The following is a 27,504-nucleotide window of genomic DNA, read 5'->3' as shown; positions in this document are numbered from 1 at the left end:
GCCGACCGACGCTCAAAAACGTCCGACTTTGCCCGATGGCCAATTGTCATCCTAGTGTGTCCCGGCCTTTACATGGGGAATTATTTGAGGGAACATTTGTAGTGGTGTCCGAAGCCACAGTGGACCTTACCAAGTGTACTTATTCAATCTCACAATGTACCGCAATAAAAAGTGTACAACTGATATACATACACTCAACAGCTAGAGAATACCCACAATGCACTGTGATGGTCACGCCGAATGAATTCCCCCATCTTGCTGGAAGATGACGCCCGCAGCTGATCATCCATCCATCCATTTTCCAAACCACTTGCCCAATGTTGTGTAAAGCATAAAATCATACAGGTTTTATTAAGGGTTATACATGCTAAAATTGTTTAATTAATACATGCTAGTTTCCATAAGTTCAAGGGGAAAAAAATCTACTGGAGCTGCCAGTTTTCCAAGTTTCAAATAATTATTAAACAGCAAGCTCAAAGTGCAAAAGCAGCAGCTCTTCCAGTAAAACTGCTCACACGTTTTTATTCACTCAAGTGGACTATATTAGTGCTCTCATGTGGAGAGTAATAGTGAACGAATCTATGAACAAATCTTTGAACTGAAAAGAGTCAAGTCTCTTAGATTAATCCATTAAAATTAAGTTATGCATTAAGATGCATAACGCTGCATTAAAAGTATAAAAATGTATAATAAATTTACAGAGGCAGATGGAGCATGTTACATCGTATAAATGCAGATAAATCATGCAGTCAATCTCGCGCAGTGAGTTATGACGAGTCTCGCGACAGTTCCTCGCTATTCATCAACTTCTTCAATCCTGTTTTTTGGAGCGTCCCGAGAGTTTATCGAGATGGAGATGAAAAACAGGGGTGTTCTGAAACCCACTAAATTCAGAACTTCAAGACTTTCGCCCCCGAGAGCATAGACAGAGTGCCTTGTACCGACAAGTTTGTATAAATGTGTTCATATATTACCATAATGTAGAACTGAATGGTGTTTTATTGATTAAACAATTCAGACTGCTGTTGTATTCCCCGTCCCGCGAGTGGTACGGTCCGTGGGGTGGCGGAAGTCTCGCTCTGCCATGTTGAGCGCTTTGTTTCTGTGAGTGAGACGCGATGATGGAGCAGAGCTGGAGCTCTTTCTTATTCCAGGTGAGAAACTCTCTCTCTTAAGCACACACGCACATTTACACTCACAAGCAGTCCGCTCGTCGCTCACTCATGCTGCCGGACTGCCTGCTTCAGTCTGCTTTATGAACAGAGATATTTGAAACGGAGCAGTTGGAGCAAAACAATAGTAGATGAGTCCCGGGCGCCCAGCTGCGCTCCCTCTATAGATGTAGTAGTAACACTCAATCTCAGTGTTTACACATCTATCTCTGTAGATCTAACACCATATCCCTGTTTCCTCTTGTTATCTCTTTAGATGTAGCCTTCCAACAATCAGTTTGTTACTCTATCTCTCTCTTTCTGTTGATCTTTCCTTCTGTCCCCCTATCTGTCTTTACTCCATCTATCCCGCTCTATTTCTCTTGTTATTCTGTCTCTGTCCTCTATCTATCTTTCCCTCTGTGGATATGTCTCTCTATATGTTCTTTCATCTCTCTATTCATTCCTTTATAGATATTTCACTCTGTTTGCTCTTATATCTGTCACTATCTCTGTTCGTCCCTCTGTCTCTACCTCCATCCATCTCTCCATTAACTCTCCCTCTAGATCTCATCTCTCCATTATCAATTCCATCTCTCCATCTCATTTTCTGTTCAAGTTACAGAAATTAATATCTCGAAAAGTTATGGAAATATCTATAGTCAATATGTTATTAATTTTTAAATAAAAAAATATTTTATAAATTTCATTTGGACATTGAGAATGTGTATAAACTTGTCTATCTATTCATCAGCTTTGGGATAACAATAAATCCGAGTATAATAATGAGCTGCTCTGGTGACTCAGATGCTGAGGACTAGTTCACATGTAAACTCACTTTATGAGGTGTTCAGTTGGATTGCTTTCTTAGTCACTCGTATCCTCCAGGCTTAAGTTTAACTTTCTGCGTTTCATTATACCTTTTACAATGTGCATTGGCTATTGCACCTGGTTCCTCTATGTGATATTGTTGAAAATGAGTTTTTGATGTCAGTGTATGTTCTTCTACTATAAATTACTGTGGGGCAACATGTCAGTGAAAGAGTTGTGTGTTTGATTACATGCTTTGTGTTCAGCACATGTTCAGCCATATGTGGAGTGCCTGGTGGATGAGTTTAGTTCTGCAGGTCTTCTTTATCATTTTTTTATTGCCTATGTGATTGTGTTTGTAAGTGTGAAACATACTTTAATATATGACTCTTCTGAAAAGATCCTGGTAAACAATTTTGCTATAACGTTTGCTTTAATAAGCCTGATATAATATTTTCATATGGATGTTTGGGGTCCTGTTTTGCCCTTGAAGTTCTGCATGCGTCATTTCACAGTCATTACTAGTTGTAAAGTGAAATTAGACAAGTTCGATCCTTCTAATGTGACACATGCTTTCTGTAATGTCTTTTCCTCTCCTTCTCAATGAAAAGAGGTTGTGAATGTGATTAATATAGATCAGGCCGAAACCTGTGTAAGCAGTTTCACTTTGATTGTGTGTTTGGTAGAGCATCATAGTGAATGAATGTGGTGACTTTGGGTTTTAGTCATGGACTTGGTGAGATTGCAGAAGCTGTTCTGATAGTAAACTTCAGTTTGAGGGTGAATCACTTCAGTAGGTGTTTAGTGACAGAGCAAATCATTCAGGTGTCTCAAGTCAAGATGCTATTTTTAGAAGTTGACCTGTTTTTAACTGACTCTTGATAAACTAGTTGACCATTAATCATTTGTTCGACAGCTAGTCTGTCATTTTGACCCATAATAAGTGAGTGTAGCCTAGAGAAAGAAGAATTCCTGTAATCCGTTTATCACCGAGCTGATGTAGGTTTGTGACTCATGAGTGACTGACTCCTAAAACCTCCTTGATTTGTTGATCAGACACACAGCAGACTTTCATTACTTGTACGGAAGATAAACTTTTCATGATGAATGAATGTGCTGACGTCCGACCGTCTGGGATGTGAGTGTTGCTCACCCGAGAATGTTTTTGCAGTCAGTGCCTCTGTCGACTCACCGGAGTGGGAATGTTTGCTGGGACACTCTCTCAAATGGCAGGATGCGTTTCTTGCAGCGTCACAGTTATGGGCTGGGTGGTATGATGCTTTATATCGTCAAATGGTTTAAATGTGTCAACTCGCCAGTCTGTTATATTGTTCATGCAACAATTTATCCAAAGGCGTGGTTTTAAAATCCAACATCAAATAATCAGCTGTATTACAGTGACTTTAAATATGGCTTATATTTACAGTATTGCAGTCTTGTGTTTTTAATTGTTGAACTTGGTGAAACATGTGGGACTGATTTATCATTCATCTTTTGTTTGTGAAGTCTATTTAAAAAAGAAAGAAAGAAATAAAAGTGTAAACTTGTTTATTTAAAGTGTTTAAGTCTAGATTGAGAATTAAAAAAAAATTAATTCCTTTCAATTCATAGCCTATATTGTAATGGTCTATTGACTTCAATACCATATAGGGCTGTAGGCTATACTATGTATGTATGTGTATATATATGTGTGTGTTATTTAAATAACATATATATATATATGCATACATACACAATAATTTTTTATTGAAATATTTGTAAAATACTCTATACATCAATTATTTTTAAAATTCAACCCCATAATGTATATTACATCATTAAATGTAAAATATGAATCTATTTATACAAATACGTTATAAAGACAAAACAACATGTTCTTTTTTTTAAATGTATACAGCTAGCGTGATATACAATTACTCATAGCATGATGTAAGATTGTGGTCACACCGGCCATCCTCAGTCCCAGTAAAACGCAACCTTCACGTGTCTGTGAAAATGTGTGAACTGCAGGGAGATTATGCTGTGGGATTTGTCCTTTAGGGTCTAATAGTTGTAAACAGCTGGGTTGTGTGGTGTTATGAGCTGTTTGCCTTCCCACAAGCACCCTGTTCCTTTTGTACTTTTTTTGCCCGTTTAATCACTCTTTCTTCTTTGCTGTTTCTTTTCAAATTCAAATTTAAGAAAGCTTTACTTGAAAATGAATTACCATGTGTTTCAGCATCAGTCCCTGGCCCGTTGCGGATCTCCATTGTGCGGCCGCTGGCTTTTCAAAACTCCTTATTCTCTCGCTGAACTCGTTTTCTCTGTTATTTACGTTACACTGACCTCAGCCTTCAGATCCGATTTGTATCAAAATTGTCAGAGTGGCGTGAAGACGCAGCAGGGCTACAGTCATTCTGCGTCACAAGCTCGTGAAGTTCTCACACACACACACACACACACACACACACAGCGGCCTAGTCTAGACTCGCATCCCCAGACGTACCCAGTAAAATGATGACTGGGATGCTATAGGAAGTTTGTGTGTGTGGAGAAATGCAGTTCTCCTCATGAATAGAGGAACCAAATCGGAGAAGACTCCCGCACAAAGACCCCCTGTGGATCCGTGAGGGCATCCCCGCTCCGATTTGTGTCCATCACAATAGAGCAGATGAAATGAGGAGCAGAAAGAAGCATTCGTTTTTCTTGTCCTGCGTCTGTCTGCGTCGCGGTCAGTCTTGCGAGATGGATGGATGACGCTGAATGCGAGAGGTCACGTATTTAACCCTGCCCTCTTCGTGATTGCAGAAAAGCACGCATCTTAATTGCAGTGTCCTCTTTTCACTGTGTCTGCAGAGACCTACAGCAATATCTCGATTAGGCATATGCAAAATTTTATATTTTAATATTTTCACTGACTGTGAAATGCATTTCCACAGTTTTTAACATTATTAAATTAGCCCTAGTTGTTTTTCCAGTTTTATAAAATATTATGTACATTTATAACACTATACATTGTATTATATTACCTTGCCATTAAATTATATTAAAAAAAACACTGCTGTGTGAGTATCTCTAACACAACAGCTGGGAGAGTTATGGAAGTTTTGACATCTTTCTCTCTTCTGGCCAGCGTAATCAGTCACTAGGGCTTCACAATTTAAATTGTATTTAAAAAAATGATACAACCAAACCAACATACATGTTTCACATTCTTTTTGAAAAAAGAAAGCGTCCCTCCCTACAACTTCTGAAAGTGAACAGCAGTTTTTTTACGGCAGCATTAATTACATAAAGTAGGCTGTGTGTAGTTTTAACATCAGTGTAAAGCAGGGGGTTTATGGTTTCAGGTCGGCGGCATACATTAGGTTTATATAACAACAGAAATTGAATAATTAAATGTAAAAATAAAACACTGCTTAGTCTTCACTCCATGAATTAATTATATACTGATTCTTATTAAAGCTACAAAAGTAATTCGGTCAGGATCAGTGAGTGATTTTCTCTGTCTTTTGTCGTTTGATTAACATTAAGCACACAGACGGCAGCAGGTTTATTAGGCTGCTGTCACTTTAAGAGCTGCTGTCACTTTAAGGGCTGCTGTCACTTTTAAGAGCTGCTGTCACTTTAAGAGCTGCTGTCACTTTTAAGAGCTGCTGTCACTTTAAGAGCTGCTGTCACTTTAAGAGCTGCTGTCACTTTAAGAGCTGCTGTCACTTTAAGAGCTGCTGTCACTTTAAGGGCTGCTGTCACTTTAAGAGCTGCTGTCACTTTAAGAGCTGCTGTCACTTTAAGAGCTGCTGTCACTTTAAGAGCTGCTGTCACTTTAAGAGCTGCTGTCACTTTAAGGGCTGCTGTCACTTTAAGAGCTGCTGTCACTTTAAGAGCTGCTGTCACTTTAAGAGCTGCTGTCACTTTAAGGGCTGCTGTCACTTTAAGAGCTGCACTGATCCAATATATTGTTGCAGACGCAATCTCTTTCTCTAACTGTTCGGTCCACTTCAGACACAACTGACTGTTTATACGACTGCTCACCAAGATGGACATTTTGACATAATTATGTGTGTATTTGGCTATGTAAGCTACGGAAGAAAACTGAATTAGGATCACGCTCTGCCCGAGAGGCGGCGTCCTGTGTGCTTGAGTACTTCGTTTATTGCGTTTAATAAGTAAGAGTTAAGGGCCGTACACACCGGGACAAATATTGGCGTTATTCTGGTTTCACCAGAACTCCTTTACTAGGTGTCCTCTATCACTTTTTAATGGTATAACATTAAGCATGTCACAACAAGTATGTAACAGTCATGTGTCCAATCTGCTCTATGCGTCAACCTAAAACTTGACCCCCGTCCGAAATCGATACATGCTACATTTGAATTTGAACTTACTTTGCGGCCATTAAAAAAGTATGTTCTATATAGTATGAATGTATGTGTGTGGTATGATTGTAATCCGGACGTACTACATCCGCCATGTTATCATTATGTGACCCACCAGCGTCAGTTGAGCCATTCATAAATCCTCACCCGTGGCCTCATGGGATAGTTAAGTGTCAATCGAATGCGCTCTCCAGATTCCCGCCGGAAGTATATCATCCGGGATCTTTTCGCATACTGTTTTTGGCATACTATGTATTTGGATATACCATCTGTTGGCGTACTGTTTTTCACATACTAGCTTATATAGTAGGGAAGTATTCGATTTCGGACGCAGCATTGGAAGTTTTTGTAGAGTATAAAAATCATGCAGTCACCTCAAGGGATATTTTTTATAATTTCGATATATCGTGCAGCCCTACTCTCTACTTTTTTCCCACTGTCAGTATGCTGAAACTGTCTTTATGATGTTAAAAACATTTTTTGTAAATTAATTAGACTCACTAATCAATTAGCCTAGCTTGTAGGACGACTGATCAACCCATTCTCCTTCCTGATGCCTTCAGGCTGTGTGTGTGTGTGTGTGTGTGTGTGTGTGTGTGTGTGTGTGTGTGTGTGTGTGTGTGTGTGTGTGTGTGTGTGTGTGTGTGTGTGTGTGTGTGTGTGTGTGTGTGTGTGTGTGTGTGTGTGTGTGTGTGTGTGTGTGTGGGTGTGTTTTTCCTTGGCCTCTGAGAATTGACAGGCCTTGTTGTTTTATCATGACAGGGGAAGACGTGCCCTCAGGGGCCGAGCCCTAATAATGCCACCTTTGACCTTTTGCTGACTTTGTTCTGGTTTAAAATCTACATACGATTTTGGCTCATTAGTTGTGTGCAGTGAGGTTTTTTTTTTTTCTCAACAGAGCTGGTTTGGGGCTGTTTCTCAGTTTTTGGGGGCTGTGCCTGTTTTAGATGCTCCATTGAACATCAATAGTGGGTGAACAGTGTGTTTGCTGCACTTTATTGGGTCTTTTAAGGGCCTCAGGCTGTGGGAGCATTGAGAAGTCTGATTCATTTTAGCAAATCAGTTCGTTTGGGCTGTTCATTAATTCAATGTATGTGTTTGTGATTGCTGTGTATTGGTTTTCCTCTCGTTTGTGCTGACGCTGTGGCTCAGAGAAGATCAGTGTCTGCTGGGGCAGGTGCTTGTGATGTAGGTTAGCAGTGAGTGTCTGTAAGCTTTAGCCACTGGCCATGTAAACAAGTCCCTCATGCTGCTGTGTGTGTGTGTGTGTGTGTGTGTGTGTGTGTGTGTGTGAGAACTGAAGGAGTGCGTCCAGCCTCCCAGAAGCCTCAGTAAACAAACAAACATCCACCCCTGTCTCCAGGCCTGCGAGGTGGCTTCACTCTGTGAAAGTAAATAATTTGCTTATAATAGGAAGGAATGCGCTTTTTAAGTATGTAGTACGTCAGTATCGCACGTCATAAAATTGCAGAATATGTTTAACTCTGGATTGCATTCCTTGTTGTTCTTATACATCTTAAGGCTAATATTTGCCAAAATTTAGACTTTGAAAATTGTATTGTATGTGTTTTTGTGATGGTAATGTTTTCCATTTCTATATAATATACATTACTGTTTGGGGTTACATTTTAAATTAAATGTTTTTAAAATATTTTATGCTCACCAAGGCTGCCTTTACTTTGATTAAAAAATGTTGAGTAAAAACATTAACATTATAAAATATGTATTCCTTTTAAAGCGCTTTTAAAACATTTTAAATTTTATTAATTTATTGCTGTGATGGCAATCAGCCATTATTCCAGTCTTTAGTGTCACGTGCTGATTTTGTTCATAACTGCATTTATTTGAAATAGAAATCCTTTGTAACATTTATTTTTTATAGAATTGATTTATCATTTATTTATGAAAGTATTGATTTAAGAAAAAATCGTACTGACCCCATACTTTTGACCGTTCACAAAGACCCCCCCCCCCTTTAGTTACTGTTGCTATGTCCGACAAGCTACGCTGCTCTCTTACGACACACACCATGTTCTCACGCTGTGAAAAATAAATCGCGGAGCAGAGGACACTGACAACACGCTGCCAGACCAGGTTACTTTTGATATGAAACAAAGTCTCAACTTAAAAATATGGTTATTTTTTAAAGAAATTTAAACAATAAATACCGTTTGTGGCTCTTTAATGTGTCTGACCGATAGCTGTAGCGCCTCATTCTGCTCGTGAACCGATCATCTCTTCCTTCTAGTTAATTTATAGCATCAAATAAACATGGAATGTTATTTTAACCGCGGAAATGCGTCAGTACACTTTGTTTTTCAAGTTCAAATCCTCCAACGTTTATCTACGAACTCTCCTGACTGCTTTGTCGGACGTATTCGGCGTAAAAATGGCGTATTCGGCGGATGGCGGATTATGATTGGGCAGATCGCCTGTCAATCAAACTCCCTGCGAAGCGTCAATTGCATTGTTTCTTGATTACAGTGCTACATTTGCTGTATAGTAGAATCGTTTTTTTATTAAAAGGCATAAAAGCAGTTTGCCATGGTACATGAAGCTTGGTGTTATTTGAAATGCATAGATATCTGTTTATCTAATATCAGGCAGTGTATTGCTTATCAATTTCCAAATAAATGTTTCATATTCCTGTCCACCAATCAGAGTTGAATAAGTGCTGAATCTCTCTCGTTTTTTCTGTGAAGTCCTTGTCATCTCATTCACAGGTTTAGTTTGTAGGTTCCTGACCCGCTGAATCATTTCTCTTGGGTTACGGTTAATTTAGCTGTCACATGAAGAACCGGGAGCATCTCTGCAGATCGGTTTACGCCGGACAGATTTAGATTCCTTAGCGGCCCGGCGTTGTTTTTGAGTTCAGTTAATCAGAGAGAGCAGAGCACCCAGGCCCTGTCCTGGACCCTGTGTTCATGCCAGCATGTGCTCTATCACGACTGCAGCGTAATCGGTGTCATTACTTTGGGGCCCAGATGACACTTTTGATAACACTGTGAATCATTCTGAATCAGGAGTTCTGAATCCAGTCATTAGCCCAGCATGCATTTCTGTGTTTGAAGAGGAGAAACTTGACTCATTTGATTTAATGAGATGTTTCTCAATGGAGTGCCTCTTCCTCCTGCCAGCTGTCGTGTCCAGTGTGTGTTTGTATGTATGTAACGTGAGTGTGTGAGTTCATTCCTGAACTTTTGCTCATCGTTAGTCACCCCACAGGCTGCTGATGGGAACACACACACACACACACACACACACACCACAGCAACTCTGTGCAGGATAGGCTCAGGCTATATCCTCTGTAATGTATCCGTGAGATCAGAGTTTTTCATCTCTGTTCAGACTGGAGCCCCAGAGTAAAATTCTCTCTAATAATTTTTTTATCTGAGGAAAAATAAATGTGAACACCGGTGTATGAGATAGCGTTCACATCTGTGCATCTGTATTGCGAATATGTGCTTTTGTGTGCATATATGTATTCTATTATATCTTATTATTTATAGTAAATAATATATAGATTTTTTTTCTAATTTAAAGATTATGCCATGTTTGCTGGCTGACTTTTTAGTTATAGCATGTAAAATTCTTTATGTATATTGGGAATACTTAAACCTGTTGTAAAACAGTTTTAGATTATAATGTCCCTGGATGACATTATTTATTATTATAATTTTTTTAAACAGACCACAATTTTATTATGTTTTATTTTTTGGGGTCGGGACTCACTCGGCACACATGACAGTTGAGATTGATTGACTGATTTTAATGTTTAATTTATAATTTTATATAATTGTTATTATTTTATCTCACTATCATATTGCATTTTTTAATTTTTATATGATATCTCATTATTTTAATTCTATTATTCTCTATTATTTTTAATTGCATTTATTTGTATTTATAATGTCATTCCAATTGATATTTACGATAATTTTGGCCAATGCTGTAATTGATTTTTTTTGTCGTCAGTACATCACAGTCTTTAACCTCCCTTCCCCGGTTCTGTTTTCTCTTTCCAGCAGGCTAATGAAGCCCTTCACCACCAGCACCAGGTGGCCCCGAACAGCCTTCTACCACTGCTGAACTCTGAGCCACAGGACCAGAAGCCTGTGATGCCCATTCCGCTGGACCACAAGCCCCCTGTCAGCGCAGCCGAGCTCCTCAAGGACAATGTAGCCAGCGGGACGGGGGGAGGAGGGGGCGGGAACGCTGGAGGGGGCGGTCCGATGGTCGTGGTCAAGAAAGAGCACAAGAGCAAGACGCCATTCATCTGCGGCTACTGCAACAAGGCCTTCCGTGACAGCTACCACCTCCGCCGCCATGAGTCCTGCCACACCGGCATCAAAATGGTGTCCAGACCCAAGAAGACGGCGCAGGTGGCGCCCACCATGGTCTCGCTCATCTCCAGCATGCCCCGCGAGACCACGGGTGACCCTTCCTACATCTCAACCGTCGCTGGCATCCTCTCCACGGCGACCACTTCCACGCCCTCCGCTTCCACTGTCATGTCCCCGACGTCCATGTCCAACGTGACCCAGCACAGTGCTCCCAAAAAGCCACCCAAGCCCGTAAAAAAGAACCACGGCTGTGAAATGTGCGGGAAAGCCTTCCGGGACGTTTACCATCTGAACCGTCACAAGCTGTCGCACTCGGACGAAAAACCATTCGAGTGTCATATATGCCAGCAGCGCTTTAAGAGGAAAGATCGCATGGCGTATCATGTGCGCTCGCACGACGGCGGCGTCCACAAACCCTACGTTTGTTCTGTGTGCGGAAAGGGCTTCTCAAGGTATGTGGGGCTTTTCCATTTCATGTAAATTGGCTTAGATTTAATAATCAGTATGTTTGATTTAGAAGTTAGGGGTTCAGAATTAGAATGAATTTAATGATTCTGGTTCAGATTCCAATGAACAATTCTGGTTCTTTAATGATTCTTTTGAGGAACGAAGCCCCTCCATTTTTGATAATGAAAAGAGTGCGATTTTTTTTTTAAATTTTCTTAAATAAATTAACTTTTATTTAGCCAGGATGCATTAAACTAATCAAAAGTGACAGTAAAGACATTTATAATGTTACAATAGATTTCTAATTCAAATAAATTATGTTGTTGTTTTGCACTTTCTAGCCATCAAATAATTCAATAAAAGACGGTTCCCTTTCGAGAGGTCTCTCCTATTGCGTAAGTAGCTTACGCTATGGGAAAACTCCTTTTCTCGAGAATATTGAAGTCTTTATGTAAAACGCATTGCAGCTGCACAGCTGACAGCAATGAACGAAGGCAGCTCGGTCATTGGCTGTGCTGCGGCAACTTGCTCGAACCAATGACGGGGCGACTCTGAATGCGCGACCAATGAGCGCGCTTCGCGCCCGCGCGCGTCAGAGCCCGCCAAGATGGGCGTGGCCAAGAGCTATATATTGGGCGCCCCGTCATGAGAGTTCTTTAGATTTAATCTCCTTCAGCGAACACCTTCTTCGCTGGATCCTCCGGATTATTGAAGCTTCGCCGTCGAAAAGCATACCAGCGGGATTTGCTACGAGGACGTCGGCACCTTCAGCCGCCTTCTAACGCGATCCTACTGAGCCATCCGGCGTACTGCTCACGCAAGTATTTACATCTGTTCGCTCTGCGACACTTGTAAAAGAGCAAATTTTCCAAGGCGTTGTTTCAAATGCCTTCCTGCGCGTCGTGCAGAGACCTTCTCCCGGACGGGGATCGTCACATCATCTGCGCTCGCTGCCTGGGCCGGGACCACGCAGAAGCTGCTTTGACCAAGGGCGGATGCCCCGAATGTGACGACCTGGGTCTCTCCGCACTGCGGGCTCGCCTCGCCGCTTTCGCCGTGAGCGAGCCCATCGCCGCCATCCCTCTGTTCGAGCCGCGCACTAAGAAAAAGCGCCGCTCACAGAGGCTTCCTGAACCTGAGCTCAGTGACGTCACGCCGAGCCAGTCTCCGCGTGCTTCACCGCCGCTCTTGCCTTCCCCACCGCCGGTTCAGTTCACCCAGCCGGACCCACACCCCTCTAGCAGAGCGGTGGGCCTTGTGACTTTCGGCGCGTCCGAGGACGACGGGGGAATGGATGACAGCTTGTCAATCGACGCTGCATCGGACGACTGGCCGGGCTCCACTCTCGACCCCGCCCCGTCGACGCTAGCTAGCGCGAGCGGGGGCTCCACCATGGATAGCGAGATTATCCGCGTTCTCTCTAAGGCCGTGGAAGACCTCGGGCTCGATTGGTCTTCTCCCGAAGAACCAACCCGGAGCCGACTGGATGAGTGGTTTCTGCAGGGGCGCCAGCAGGCCCCTCGGCAAAGGCCTTCTCCCTTCTTCCCGGAAGTTCACGACGAACTCACCAAGTCGTGGAAAGCCCCCCACTCTGCGCGCCTAAAGCCTTCTTTTTCTTCCTCGCTCTCCTCTGTGGACGGCGCGAAGGAAAGAGGCTACGAGGGAACACCGCCCCTCGAGGAGGCCGTGGCCAATCATCTCTGCCCGCCCTCCACCACCGGATGGAAAGCCAAAGCTTCCCACCCCTCGAAGCCCTGCCGCACTACTTCAGCTCTCGCCGGTCGCGCCTACGCCGCCGCCGGCCAAGCTGCATCAGCGCTTCACTCTATGGCGGTACTTCAAGTGTTCCAAGCCAAGCTTCTCCGCTCTATGGACGAGTCTGGCCCCGAACCCGAAGCCTTTAAGGACCTACGCAGCGCGACTGACATAGCCCTGCGAGCCACGAAGGCCACCGCCCAGTCTATCGGCCGTGCCATGGCTAATTTGACTGTTCTCGAGCGCCATCTGTGGTTGACTCTGACTGAGATGAAGGACGCGGATAAGGCGCCATTTCTCGACGCGCCTATCTCCACCAGCGGGCTGTTTGGACCGGCGGTTAAGGGTTTCGCCGAACGCTTCACTGAGGCCCAGAATGCTTCACAAGCTATGCGGCATTTCCTGCCCAAGCGCTCCAGCTCATCGCAGAGCAGACAGAGGCCGCCGCAGCCGCAGCGGGCTAGAACAGCCCCCACCGCCTCTCAGCCCGCGCCTCAGGCTGACGCTCGACGCCGCTCGCGCTCTCACAACCGCAAGCCGCCTTCTGAGCGACGGGGTCCTCGGCCCAAGATTGTGCTGAACCCCGAGCCTCGAAAGCCGTCCTAGCCACAAGAATGAAAAGAGAGAGTGCGTGTCTCGCAAAAGCCGGACCACTCTCTCTGCAAAAGCTCAAGCATTACCCAGTCCCCTTACAGGCGGCTGGATATGTTCATACAGCAGTCAATGGGCCAGTCACAGAGCTCGCTCACCTGCAAACAAACGCCGTTTTTACGGCGACGCACAGAAAACACAAAAAGAGTCTTTTTCTGCCTGTGTCACTAAGGGTTCACATGTCCACAAGGTGTGCATTCCCAGATACTGTCAAAACAGTGCCAAATTCATTCCCAGCTCAAGCTGCGCACCCCATGAATGTAGATCACGTGCCTACGGTCATGTACGCACCACTACACACAAGCACTGTTCACACAGTTATAAATTCATCCCCAGTAAAAGCGGGAAACATTATAAAAGTGACGCGTGTGCCTACCACTGTTTATGCACCCCCACTTATAAACACTGTCCTTACAGTGTCAAACACAACCCCAGCCCAGGCTGCGAGTTTTACAGACACAGCGCGCGCTGCTGTAATCACACACGCGCCCATTCACTCAGCTGCTCAGCGCGCGCCCGCGCCTCTGAGAGCTATGAGCTCAGGCGATTCGCTGGCCGGGTCCCTGCGTCACAGCGGCCCGCCCCTAGCCTGTATTCAGCCCATATCTGTACACGCAGCGGCATGGGAGAATATTCCAGATATGCCGAAATGGGTATTGAATATAGTAAAGCACGGATACTCGCTCCAGTTCGCTCGCAGACCACCACGTTTTACGACTGTGGTCGAGACGAAAGTGAGAAAAGAGTGCTCACATGTTCTACGCACCGAGGTGCGCAAACTAATAGAAAAGGGTGCTGTGGAAACTGTTCCCCCCTCTCTGAGCGAGGCAGGTTTTTACAGCCGCTATTTTCTCGTCCCGAAAAAGGATGGCGGTCTCCGCCCCATCCTAGATCTCAGACACCTGAACAAAGCACTAATGATTCGCTCGTTCAGAATGTTAACAACCAAGCATATCCTCGCGCAAGTACGCCCAGGAGATTGGTTTCTCTCAGTGGATCTGAAAGATGCTTACTTTCACATTCCAATAGCGCCTCATCACAGGCCGTTTCTGAGATTCGCTTTCGAGGGACAGTCGTACCAGTACACAGTACTTCCGTTCGGCCTGTCCCTGGCTCCCCGTACATTCACGAAATGTATGGATGCAGCACTTTCCCCCCTAAGGCGAAGGGGAGTGCGAATACTGAATTATCTCGACGATTGGCTGATTCTAGCACAATCAGAGAGTCAGTTAATAACACACAGATCTTGGATTATCAGCCATTTAGAATGCCTGGGTCTAAGAATCAATTTTGCAAAAAGCATACTATCTCCCAGCCAGAGGATTTCTTTCCTGGGAATAGTTCTAGACTCGATGCAAATGACAGCGCGTCTCTCATCAGAGCGCGCGCTCACCATCCGGCGCCTTGCAACATCATTCAGGGCGGGCGCGCTCGCCCCCGTCAAGCGGTTTCAGAGGATGCTCGGTCTCATGGCCTCAGCATCGGCCGTACTCCAGCTAGGATTGTTGCATATGCGCCCTCTCCAACGCTGGCTCAAGAGCCGCGTCCCTACTCACGCGTGGCGTTCGGGCCACCTTTTAATCAGAGCGAACCACGGCTGTATAAAAGCCCTGACGCACTGGAAAGCCGCCGACTGGTACCAGTCAGGCGTGAGTCTGGGTGTGAACACAAGGAGAAAGATGATAACGACAGATGCCTCCAAAATAGGTTGGGGGGCCCTTTACGAGGGCAGGCCTGTCTCCGGCTTTTGGTCAAACCCGGAGAAGCGCCTACACATAAACTGTCTGGAAATGAAAGCGGTCGCTTTGGCTCTCAGAGCCCTGCTCCCACAGCTGAGAAACGAACACGTCTTGGTCCGAACGGACAACATGACGGTAGTATCGTACATAAATCGCCAGGGTGGACTCAGGTCGAGCTCCATGCATTCAATGGCCAGGAGACTCATTTTATGGTCCCAGCACAACTTGCGCTCGCTGAGAGCAGCGCATGTGCCAGGTGCCCTGAACCAGGGGGCGGACATGCTATCCAGAGACAAAATTCTCCCAGGAGAATGGGCTCTCAACCCGCTGACGATTCACTGGTTATGGAAAACCTTTGGCAAAGCGGAGATCGACCTCTTCGCCTCCAAGGAGAACGCGCACTGCCCTCTTTTCTTCACGAAAAGCATGGATGCGCTCGCCCAGAGCTGGCCGAGCCGTCCCTTATATGCCTTTCCCCCGATCGCGATGCTACCGCAGGTCATCAGTCGGGTCAGAGAGGAGAAAGACGCAGTGCTGCTGATAGCCCCACTCTGGAAGAACCAAACATGGTTTCCAGATCTGATGCAAATGCAATCTGCACCACGGCCGATTCCACTGAGGCCAGACCTCCTCAGTCAGGCCAACGGGATGATATTTCATCCCCGCCCCGATCTGTGGGCCCTTCATGCATGGCCCCTCAACGGGTTCCCAGGAACCTCACGAGCGGAGCACTAAAAACCATCGCTGAGGCGCGGGCGCCCTCCACGAGACGCTTATATGCCCAGAAATGGAAAGTGTTCAGTGTCTGGTGTAATGCCAAGGGCCTGAACCCTGAAACATGCGAGATTACGAACGTACTCGCTTTTCTACAAGGGCTTCTGGAGGCGGGCCGCGCCCCCTCCACGCTCAAAGTATATGTGGCGGCCATCACAGCATCACACGACCCTGTAATGGAACGTCCATTGGGAAGAAACGACCTAATTATTCGTTTCCTAAGGGGCGCTAGGAGGATGAACCCTTCACGCCCCCCCTCAGTGCCGATCTGGGACCTAGCTACTGTCCTAGACGCTCTTAAAGGGCCTCCGTTCGAACCACTCCGAACCGTGCACCTTAAACAGCTCTCGCTCAAGACTGCGCTCTTGCTGGCACTCGCCTCGGTCAAGAGAGTGGGCGACCTGCACGCGCTTTCGACAAGCGCTGCCTGCCTAGAATTCGGACCTAACGACTGCAGGGTCGTCCTTAGACCGAAACATGGGTATATTCCTAAAGTGCTCACCACTCCCTTCAGAGCACAGGTTATCTCCCTAACTGCGCTATCGTCCCCAGCAGACGAACACGACGCTAATCTACTCTGCCCCGTTAGGGCTCTCAGAGTGTATTTGGAGCGTTCTGCCCTATTCAGACAGACAGAACAACTGTTTGTATGCTTTGGCGGCCGTACGAAAGGTTCCGCCGTTTCAAAGCAGAGAATCTCTCACTGGATAGTTGAAGCTATAGCGCTGGCTTATGAAGCTAAGGGACTTCAATGCCCCTGGGGAGTCAAAGCACACTCCACCAGGAGTGTGGCTTCTTCCTGGGCATGGTCGAGCGGGATACCGATCGAGGATATTTGTGCGGCGGCAGGCTGGGCCTCACCGTCCACATTTATCAGGTTCTACAACCTACAGGTCCCGACACTGCATTCCAATGTACTATCAGCATGATGCTAGTTGAACTACGAGTTCGTATCTAGATTATGTATGTGCTTGTGTCACACTGAGCGCCTTCTAGCCGCTCTGTATTCTTTCCCACATATAAAGCTCGCCTCTGCCGGCTAGTTGGATGATAACTTTGCTTTTTTAGCTCAGGCACCTGCCTCTGGCTATCATAAGGCGAAGTTCAGCACGCACGGCGTTTTGCATGGTGTTCCCATAGCGTAAGCTACTTACGCAATAGGAGAGACCTCTCGAAAGGGAACGACTCGGTTACTAACGTAACCTCGGTTCCCTGAGAGGAGGGAACGAGTATTGCGTAAGCTGCCGTGCTTGTGCTTGGTTAGTTCGCTTCAGTCGTTTTAACCTAAAGAACTCTCATGACGGGGCGCCCAATATATAGCTCTTGGCCACGCCCATCTTGGCGGGCTCTGACGCGCGCGGGCGCGAAGCGCGCTCATTGGTCGCGCATTCAGAGTCGCCCCGTCATTGGTTCGAGCAAGTTGCCGCAGCACAGCCAATGACCGAGCTGCCTTCGTTCATTGCTGTCAGCTGTGCAGCTGCAATGCGTTTTACATAAAGACTTCAATATTCTCGAGAAAAGGAGTTTTCCCATAGCGTAAGCTACTTACGCAATACTCGTTCCCTCCTCTCAGGGAACCGAGGTTACGTTAGTAACCGAGTCGTTTTCATCAAGGTATTAGACGGCACAACTGTTTTCATTAAATCAGCATATTAGAATTCAGGAATAAAGTACATTTTAAAATGCAGATTTAACCAAAATTTTGAGTCTTTTGGACCGTTTGATTGAAGAGAACCGAGTCATTTGATTGCGTATTGGCCAACTGGTCACTATAACTTTCTTAGAATTTTTATATAGTTGTTGATTTTTAATTCTCATTTGATAAATTCAAATGTATTTGAATCAGACTACAAGCTAAAAAGAGACTAAAAAGCATCATTTAACATGATATTTAGTAGTTCATAATCTATAATGAAACCGAACATCATGAAAATCTTTTTTTTTTTTAAATATGATTTAAGGTTGATTTTAAATAAGAACCATTTCTTGATTCCAATCTCTACAAATAACACCATATTTTCACTTTCTACAATGTATACATTAATAGCAAATGTTAAAAGTAGTAATAACTCATTTCCATAGCGCATAAAATGATGCTGTTTGTGGATTCTGATGATGTCAGTGCATTTAATACTGTCTGTTGAAATATGTGTTCAAGGCTCGAGCTGAATCCACCATCTGCTGTTCTGATGATGTTAATTTCATCTCGTTCCTATTGGCTGCCGCTGGCTGATTTATAGTTGTTGTGAATGGATCTGACTGGCTTCCTTTGTAGGGCCCAGCATGCCGAGGGTCTGCGTGAACAGGAGGAGGAGGGGGTGCTCTTATTCCTCTGTTATTCCCTCCTGTTTGTTCTGTCTTAAAGGATCAGTGCTGGGGTTTCCTTTGAGTCACTCAGGGGCCACAGACACACGGCTGCTTTAGGAGTCTCGTCTATAATGTCTCTGAATATCCAGAAAAGCATCAGAGAGGCCTCACTATCCCTGAAATTAATCCTCGGATTATTAATCACGCACTGACACAAGTCAAAGCACAGAGATGAAAAGAGCTGTTTTTAGAGCTCTGGCTGTTCCTGAGAAAACCACCTGAAACAAAATGTCCCAGTCCTCTGGCAGGTTGTGTCACGTTCATATTTAGTGTGTTTTGTAAACCCGAATTCAATCGTTCTCCTCCATATGGTCATTTTAGTCTGCTGATTTTGTTCCAAAAGTGCGATTAGCAAAAAAGAAAAATCATTTTAATTACGTAATATAATTGTAAGTTGTGACTGAGGTAGCAAAACTTTAAATCTAAACATTAGAAGCAGTGTTATCTTACTGTCATCAAGATACTAATGTAGTTTTTAGTTTTCATATTATTTGTATATTTTCCATTTAATTTTAAAGTTGTTGTTTTTTTTGTTTTGTTTTTTCAAAAAAAGCCTTATTTTTAGTTATTTTAGTACATCAAATTAAACTAAATGAAAATGTGAAATGTTTCTTTGGCAAATAGCTGAAATAAAATAAGTTAAAAAAATGTATATATTTTATTTGATTTCAGTTAATTTCATTTTATTTCAAGAACAATTTTTTTATACTTTTAAGTTTGTTACTATAATAACCCTGGTTAGAAGTGTTTGTTTTACTTAGATTTTATGTTACTTTTGAATTGTTGTTCCAAACTAATTATTTGAGAAACGCTATCGTTCAAAAGTTTGGGGTTTGTAGGATTTTTTTTTTTATCTTATGCTCAGCAAAACTCCATTTGTTTTAAAATGTGATGTAAAAGCTGAATTTTCAGCTTCATTACTCCCAGTCTTAAGAGTCACATGATCCTACAGAAATTGTTCTAATATGATGATTTAGTGCCAATAGAGACCACTAACAACTATCATGAACAAACCAAATACGTTGTGATAAATTATTCTTAGAAATATATAGAAATAAATACCTCTGTGTCAGAGTGTTCTTATTTGAACATGTATTACATTTGAAGAAGACATGATGAAATGTGTGCGCATACACTGTACTAGTTCATGTTCGGAGCACTAGAGTATATCAAATATGTCCATAATAACTTTAAACGCTTGCTCCAGTCTGGATTTGAAACTGTGATCCACGCTGCAAGTGTTGTTAAACTCATTACAGTGTTTCTTGCAGTATCTCTCAGATACGAGCTCTCTCATATACGCGCTGTTAGATATTAAATATTGTTAAAGTCATATTTTCCATGTGTTGATAGTCAAACACCTGCTCTGACCGCATCGTGGGGAGAATGCAAACAACACTTTTGTGTTACTGTTCTGAGTAAACACTTACAGTGCATCCAAATGCAAAGCTGAACGCTATTCGTATTCTCTGCTGTAATGCGATCTCATGCATAATACAGAACAATGGATTAAAAGAGTTAATTCTTAGAAATAATGCGAGGAAAGCTCAGAAACGGATGATGCAGACACAGTCTCCAGCCACGGCATTCAATCACCACTCCAAATTAACGCATATACCTCACTTTTCGTGACGTTGGTTCAATTTTGCTTTTAAACCGGAATAACGAAGTCGCTCAGAAAAACGAAATAAATACTTTACCCGGTATAATAAACATGAGTGCTATCATTGTTTTTGTTGATGTGGAGCTTGTGCATATGTCAACTTCTTAAATTTGTTTTAGGTTGTTTTTTTGTTTTTTCATTTCCGTATTTTTGCTGTTAATTGTAGCCTTTTAATTTGTTACTATTATTTCAAATAAAAAATTATAATCACAAAAAAGCGTTTTAGGGTTTCATTACCCTTTAATTCATCCTTGCTGAATTAAAAAACGTATTGACCCCAAACTTTGGAGCTGTAGTGTATCCCCACAAAATATGTTAATATTCAGATTGCATTCCCAACAATTGTAAGTTGCACTGCAGTTCACATGAACCGAATTCTGCTTGGACTCCAGCACAATTCATTGCTGTGCACCTCGATTTTGGAAGATGCTTTATCATTAATCAATAAACCAAATATTATAGGCCAGAGGTGTCCAATGCAGCTCTTGGAGGGCCACTGTCCGGCCAAAGATGAACCTAGGGCTAAATAACACATGGGCACCGAGTCGACCGTTCTCTGGGATGCGTTTTCATGATAATCGAATGTACCCAGTTTTAACGTTATATTTAGTCTAACCACAGATTAGCTTATAACGCAAGTGTATGGGGCATCGAATAAGTAAAAATAAAACGAAATAAAATACCACAAACACCTGGTCGAAAATTCGACTGGTCAAGACTGTTTTCCAAAGATGGCTCCTGCTTATATAAGCGAAGTATACTGTCTTTATAAAGTATCTTCTTATTACACTGTCTGTACACTTACAAAGTTCTCAATGCTTCGGTTAGCAGGTAGAGACCCTCATTATGCTAGCGTGTTAGTGTGGGGCTATTTTGAGCCTTGTTAGTCGTATTAACTAGCGATTTTTATTTTTACTTATTCTATGCCTCATACACTAGCGTTATAAGCTAATCTGTGGTTAAACTGAAAATGAACGGTAAAACTGGGTACATTTGATTATCATAAAAACGCATTCCAGAGAACGGTCGACTCGGTACCCATGTGTTATTTAGCCATAGGTTCATTTTTTGCCGTAATTGTCCTTTAAATAACACCTGAACCAGCTCATCAAGGTCTTACTGGGACATACTAGAAGGCAGATGTGTTGAGGCAAGTTGGAGCTAAACTCTGCAGGACAGTGGCCATCCAGGACCGAGTTTGGACATCCCTGTTATAGGCAATCAAACTTCAATCCAAACCTAAATCTCTTGTGTGAAAGCGTTCCATTAACAGTGAACAGTGTGTAGTGCTGGTGAGGCCCAGTGTTTACTGTAAGCCACATCTGCATTAGGTTTTCTAGGTCACAGCATCTGATGAGTCTGCAACTTTAAGACAAACTCATCAAAACTTGTCTCTCAGAGGCAAAGTACAGCACCTAAAGGAGAAAAAACATTTTTTCCTTTGAAAACAAGTTCACGTAGAACACAGTTAGTACCAGAAATCAAGTGGCTTTGTTACAGACAGTGCTGTTTTCTTCTTTGCCATGTTTTTAATTTTCCCTCTCCTCTCAGGCCTGACCATCTCAGCTGCCACGTAAAGCATGTTCATTCCTCAGAGAGACCTTTCAAATGCCAAGTAACGGTAAGAACCAGAACCCATTCATGCAGTTGTGCATCTAATGCCCCTCTAGTTGCTGGTACCCAAACATGGTAGGTTTAACACCATAAAGGGTTAATAACGAGGACTTCTTGAAGTAAAAACGTCACACACGTAAATGTTGATTAGTAATAAGTGATTCAAAGAAAAATTTGAATTTTGTCTGTAAATGATGTAGATCTTCACGTCTTGTGTCCATTATAGGCCTGTACATCAGCCTTTGCCACCAAAGACAGACTTCGGTCGCATATGATTCGGCACGAGGGTAAAGTCACGTGCAACGTGTGCGGAAAGATGCTGAGCGCTGCCTACATCACCAGCCACTTAAAAACACACGGCCAGACCAACTTTAACAATGCCTGTAACAAAGGTAAGTGCAACATGATTGGTTGCCCCAACAGCCAATCAGTCTGTACGACAACGTTCCCAGCTTCTCTGGGTGACTCATGTAGCTCTAGCACCAACATCCTTCTACTAATACTCTGTTCCATCCTTTCTTCTCTTCTCCAAGCTCTTTGATGTCCCTTCAGCTCCCAAACTCTCTTACACATACTCGAGTGCACTCGTTTATGAGAGGTGACTTTATCCTGCTCAGAGTGGTTTTTTAAAAATCTCTAAAAAACTGAAAAGCATCCAGAATGACAGCGTGTTACAATAATGCCTACAATATATTATACCTCATTGTCATTTTTTTGAGTCCTACACTTCTTTCAGAAATTATTTTAACATCCAAACTATATTTAATTTAGTGTTTTCATGATATCACTGGTTATTCTGAAAACGTTTTTGATTGGTCCCGTCCTTTGACTTTTGAGTTTGGTTTGAAAACAACATACTTTAGGGACAAGAGCGGTGTTCATTTTTAAGCCCAGAGCTCTTTCTAAGATGGAGGAATGGTTCAGGTTGGTGGAAAATGGTCTTCTTATGAAGCATAAAGAATCGTGGGAGTGAAGTCTCTGTAAAGTGGGCATTAGGGGCATTTAAAGCAATTATATTTGAGTACTTTTGTTTGGAATGATACTTGAACATGGCTGCTGTGATTTCTTGAGCCAGAAGCCCTTTCCCAGTAATATTGCGTTCATTTTTGTGAAGTTTTTTTTAACTTTGTTTGTGCATTCCATCATATTTCATTGGTCATGGCATTTGATTTGTATGTTCAGAGATTAAATTAGTCAAGCATATCAGTGGAGGAGGCCAATGCTTTGCTTTAGGCAGAAACTGCTCTGACAGAACCGAATCCTTTCTGAGGACAACAGGGTCAGGGAAAGGTCTAATCTAGATGTAATGGAAGGTTGTAAAGCAGTCAGCAGTACTCTGCAAATGTGTACTGTCATTTACTTGAATTAGTATTTAAGGAGTGAGTTCCCTCAAATTCATACTTGTGGTCTCAGTTCGTCTAAGAACTGTTGTGCTATTTAGTGAAGGGTGGCATTATGTTTGCTTGGATATTTTTCATGAATTAACCCACTGATCCCCATTCCATGATCCATCTCTGTCATGTAGTTTAGTTTAGTATTTTATTTTTTATTTTACATTTCTGTCTGCTTTGAAATTGATTAGCAATTTTTTTTTGTATGTGATTCATGTAGATTGTGATTTATTTTTTATTTTTTTGTAGAAAGTTTATTGTATATTTTAATAGCCAAAACTATTTGTACAGGTTTCAAAACAAATTGCCACATTTTATTGACAGTATCTGTGACTGCTGTTGATTACCACAGAATATTATTTTGTAATTATATTAAAAAGTATATTTATAATATTTTAATTATTTTCTCACCTCAAATTGTTTTCATATTTTGTTTTTTTTCCCTCATTTTTATAATGTATATATATTTTTAATATTAATATAACTGGTATATTAATAATTTTGTCTTTTGCCTCAAATACATATTGATAATATTATATAATTCATTATATTATAGTAATTTTATTATTACACCTACATTTAATAATATTTTTGTCTTGTGCCTCAGTTAAAAAAAATATTATTCATATAATAATATGAATTGATTATATTATATATTTCTTATATTATGGTATATTTAATAGAAATACATTTAAAATAATTGTTTGTAATGCCCTTACAGTGAACATCTTTGAAACAAGTCATTTAGAAGGTTTTCTACGAAGAATTTCAGCAATCTGATGGACGAGTTTTTTTTTCTGTGTTAAATGTCAACATGCCATTCATGCTGTCAATAGAGTATATCCTGTTTTGAACCTGCAACATTTACATTAAATTATTTCTGTTGAATTAGATAAAAGGGCTTAAATCTGTTTATGATGATAATGAACAAATATCCTTTTATAAAATTATATTCATGTCTGAATTCACACTAAGCATAAGTGCTGCAGCCCTGCGTTGCTAAAAGTCCCATAATGCATCACTGCAGGCAGCTCTCTGCCCATCATAACCCTCTGTCTATTTCTAAATAGGAGACTGGCAGTGGAACCACTCAGGGCTCCGAAAAGGTAAAAATGAAACAAAACAAAAAAAGTGGAAACGCAGATACACACACTGTAACAGTTTGCTCTCTTCCGTCTCCGCTGTTACCAAACGAAGTTCGATCACAAATGCTCACATATGTCTACAGGTTCCTTTACATCATTTGTGACACCAGTCTAGACACCCAGAGAGTTTGGGAGCGGAATACACACAAACCCTGAACACACGTATTAAACGCTTCTGTCTCTTTCTCTGTGCTCTACAGACAACACTGAAGTCTGCAACTCTGCCTCCTCCACACCGGTCTCGGTCTCGTCCCCCATCACCTCTGCAATGAACCGTGGCCACACCAGCAACCCCGTTACCATAGCAGCCCAGATGAACATCTCCACCAACACGGTCAATATCACATCTCCCGTCAGCCTGCAGCACCCGGTTACCATCACTGGCCCTGTGAACATCGCCTCCGTCAACATCCCAGCCACAGCGCCCATGAACATCGCCCACCCGGTGGCCATCACAACACCCATGTCCATGAACATCGGCGGCCCGCTCAACATCGCCATGAGATCAATGGACAGCATGTCCTTCCTGTCCCAAGTTTTGCCGTCTTCTCCCTGGTAGAACCGGCCCCTGACCAGCCTTTTTGCCCTGACACCTGTGTGGCGTGAACAAACCCATCCTGTGGCGACTCTAGTGGAAGAGTTGCACGGGTTGATCCAACTCTCTCTGGCCTTTTGGATACGTTTGCATTTTACGCGCAAGGTGAGCCGCTCGGTAGCGGGGCATTTCGCAAGCTCCTCTGAGCACTTCAAACCCCGACGGACGTTTTTAAGGACAAATGCAATAATCGATGTGCATTTCGAACACTTTTTTTTATAAGCAGAGTGCCGATGGGTTCTTCAATGATGTTGAGGCGTGATCAGTATTTAAGAAAATTCATTAGAAAGTGACTTTAGCTTCCAATGAGAGGGAGGATTTTTAAAATATTTTTTTGAGTGCGTATGTCTGTGTAGCAACTTTGAAGAGGTACGGTTGAGAACGATTTTTGTTTTCTTTATTAATAGTGTTCGGCAGGTCACAGTTTACGGCCTTTTAGTTTGTCTGAGGGGAGGGCAGCTTCCTTTTCTTATTGTTTACGTCGCCATTGTTAGCTTTTGCATACAAAAGAAAACGTTTGGAGGAAGGAAAGAGAGTCTTGCACTGAAAGCATATCCCTAGTCTAAAGAGGCAGTATTATAAATATAAATATCATGATAGTATGGCCCTGTCCAAAACTGTGCACTTGATGTGGTTGCTGCGGTTTCTTTTGCACGCATCTGTGAAGACCGTAGGGTGTCCCCTTTGTCATTTTATGGGTGAGAAAGGTGCTCGAGCGCCCCATTTGCACACTGCTGCGGACTTCCTGTCTGTGGAGCATTACTTCGCCCAAGTGTGGATTCTGAGGTGTCAAGTACGCCATTTGGGACAGGGTTTATGAACTGTAGATCACCAGCTCATTCAAAACAGGGCCATCTAGAGGTTGGAGTCACGCATTGACACCCTTTAATTTGGACTTTTGTTGCCTGATTTTGTCGTTAAAAGTATTTTATAACCTCGTTTTCTTGTATTTTGATATGATTTTTTGCAAGATCCCTGTTCTAGAAATAGGCTCAGAATAGGAAATGAACATGAATAATTCCAGAAAACTGATTTGAAATTATTCATGTTTGTTTGTAAATATTTAGCTTTATTTTAGGTTTTTTTGTTGTTGTTTTTAGATTTTCTTGTTTGTTGTTTTCTGTGTATTTTGTATGTTTTAGGTTTTATTTTGCTTTTTGTTTGTTTTTTGGTTCATTCGTTTGATCTTTTAGTTTAATGTTTTTTTTATGTTTTATGTTTTATTTAGTTTTTTGTTTTAGACCCCCCCCCCCTCCCATATATATATATATATATATATATATATATATATATATAAAAAAATAATAATATTATTATTAGTATTTTTTTTTTTTTTTTAGGTTTGTTTTTGTTTTGTAGTTATTTTACCTGTTACTTCCACAGCGGCACCATCCTGCTCATTTTATTTGCTTCAAGTGATTAATATTGAATTTTATTTTTCCAGTGGTTTGGACTCCGTAGGTTGGTAGTATTTTGCTGTAGCTAAAGCCCAGAAGCACCATTTACCATAAAAGCACGTCTTCAGTCTGAAATAAAGAAGAATGTTTACAGACTGCTTCTGGAGATTTCTACACTGTGTTGGGTGGTTACATGCCAATCTGTTCGAACTGAAGAGTTTTATAATGTTGTGTTAATGAGAACACACTTAACAGTATAAGTAGGAAGAGTGAGCTGCCACTCACTACACGGATCGGCCGTCAGTGTGATGGAAATTTAGGTACATTATGTCGGCCACTTCCTGTGGATGGAGCAGATGCCATAGAGAAGAGACTGCTGTAGTGAAAACACTAATTATTCGACTTGTATGCAATTTTTTGTGGGTAGTTTTACCGCCACAGCCTGTGATGTGATGATCCGGAGTGTGTCTGAATGGATGCCGTCCACCCCAGCACTGAGTCTCAGGAAGGGGATGCTTTATCCAAATCAGACACAATGAATCCCTGATCCGTGTGTGTGTGTGCGCGTGTGTGTGTGTGTGTGCGTGTGCGCGTGAGCCGTTTGATTCTCCCGTCACACTAGAACAAACAAAAGCGTGTTTCCATAGTTTAGGTTGTGGGGTAGAGTCAGAATGAGCGTTTATGCATTTCTTTAGTAGATGCATTATAATTGCCTTTTATTTGCCAAATTCAAACCAATTATGAAATCCAATGAAGTGAAGATATTTGAATTGAGTCTAATGTTGTTTTGATTCAGTTGATGAACTGGATGATTTTTGGAGCCCCTGTGAAAGCGGTTGAATGTATATGTTTGTACAGAAGTGTTTAGCTCAGAGGATCTTAGAGTACAGATAGACATGTGAGCGAAGAAAAGCAAAATAACCTTTTATAAAACTTTTGTATTAGTACATTAACAATGGTAATTTTGTATATACGAAGGCTAGGCTTTCTGAGTAGCAGAAAGAAAAACATTCCTACATTTTTTTTAATGTAAGTTTGTCAGAAATAATTATGTAAACATGCGCAATGTTTTATGTGCCTTTTTATTTGGGTTGTCTAAATAAAAAACTGTAAAACATGATCGCTGTATGTGCATTTAAGTGAGATCTACCAGCGTTTATTGTCAATAATTATGAAATGTAGTACCTAAAATTGAAAATGAGCCACCTAGATTTTTGTCTGCATGATAAAACCGATACCTCATGTTAACTTTTCATATTTGATTACATTCTTGGCCTCTTCACACACATGTACCTTGTTTTGTT

The 27,504-nt window shown here is 42.3% G+C and overlaps 1 protein-coding gene across 3 annotated transcripts; it reads left to right on the top strand.

Annotated features, from left to right (window-relative positions):
* Positions 1-1,032: 1,032 nt before the first annotated feature.
* Positions 1,033-26,045, top strand: vezf1a (vascular endothelial zinc finger 1a). 3 transcript variants are annotated; one of them, XM_077242112.1, is made up of 6 exons: positions 1,033-1,154; positions 10,345-11,114; positions 21,610-21,679; positions 21,899-22,064; positions 24,134-24,169; positions 24,409-26,045. In XM_077242112.1, the coding sequence occupies exons 1-6, from the start codon at positions 1,119-1,121 to the stop codon at positions 24,765-24,767; spliced, it is 1,437 nt and encodes a 478-aa protein (XP_077098227.1). In that variant the 5' UTR covers positions 1,033-1,118; the 3' UTR covers positions 24,768-26,045. The 3 variants fall into 3 exon arrangements, with proteins under 3 accessions (XP_077098227.1, XP_077098229.1, XP_077098228.1); XM_077242113.1 differs by having other exon boundaries at positions 1,099-1,154; positions 10,348-11,114; XM_077242114.1 differs by lacking the exon at positions 24,134-24,169.
* Positions 26,046-27,504: the final 1,459 nt, after the last annotated feature.

The sequence above is a fragment of the Siphateles boraxobius genome, unplaced genomic scaffold, assembly GCF_051911475.1.
Source record: "Siphateles boraxobius isolate OS27281-9 unplaced genomic scaffold, OSU_SipBor_1 25, whole genome shotgun sequence".
Taxonomy (NCBI): domain Eukaryota; kingdom Metazoa; phylum Chordata; class Actinopteri; order Cypriniformes; family Leuciscidae; genus Siphateles; species Siphateles boraxobius.
The sequence above is the reverse complement of the archived record's forward strand: the minus strand, read 5'-3'. Positions and strand labels throughout refer to the sequence as shown.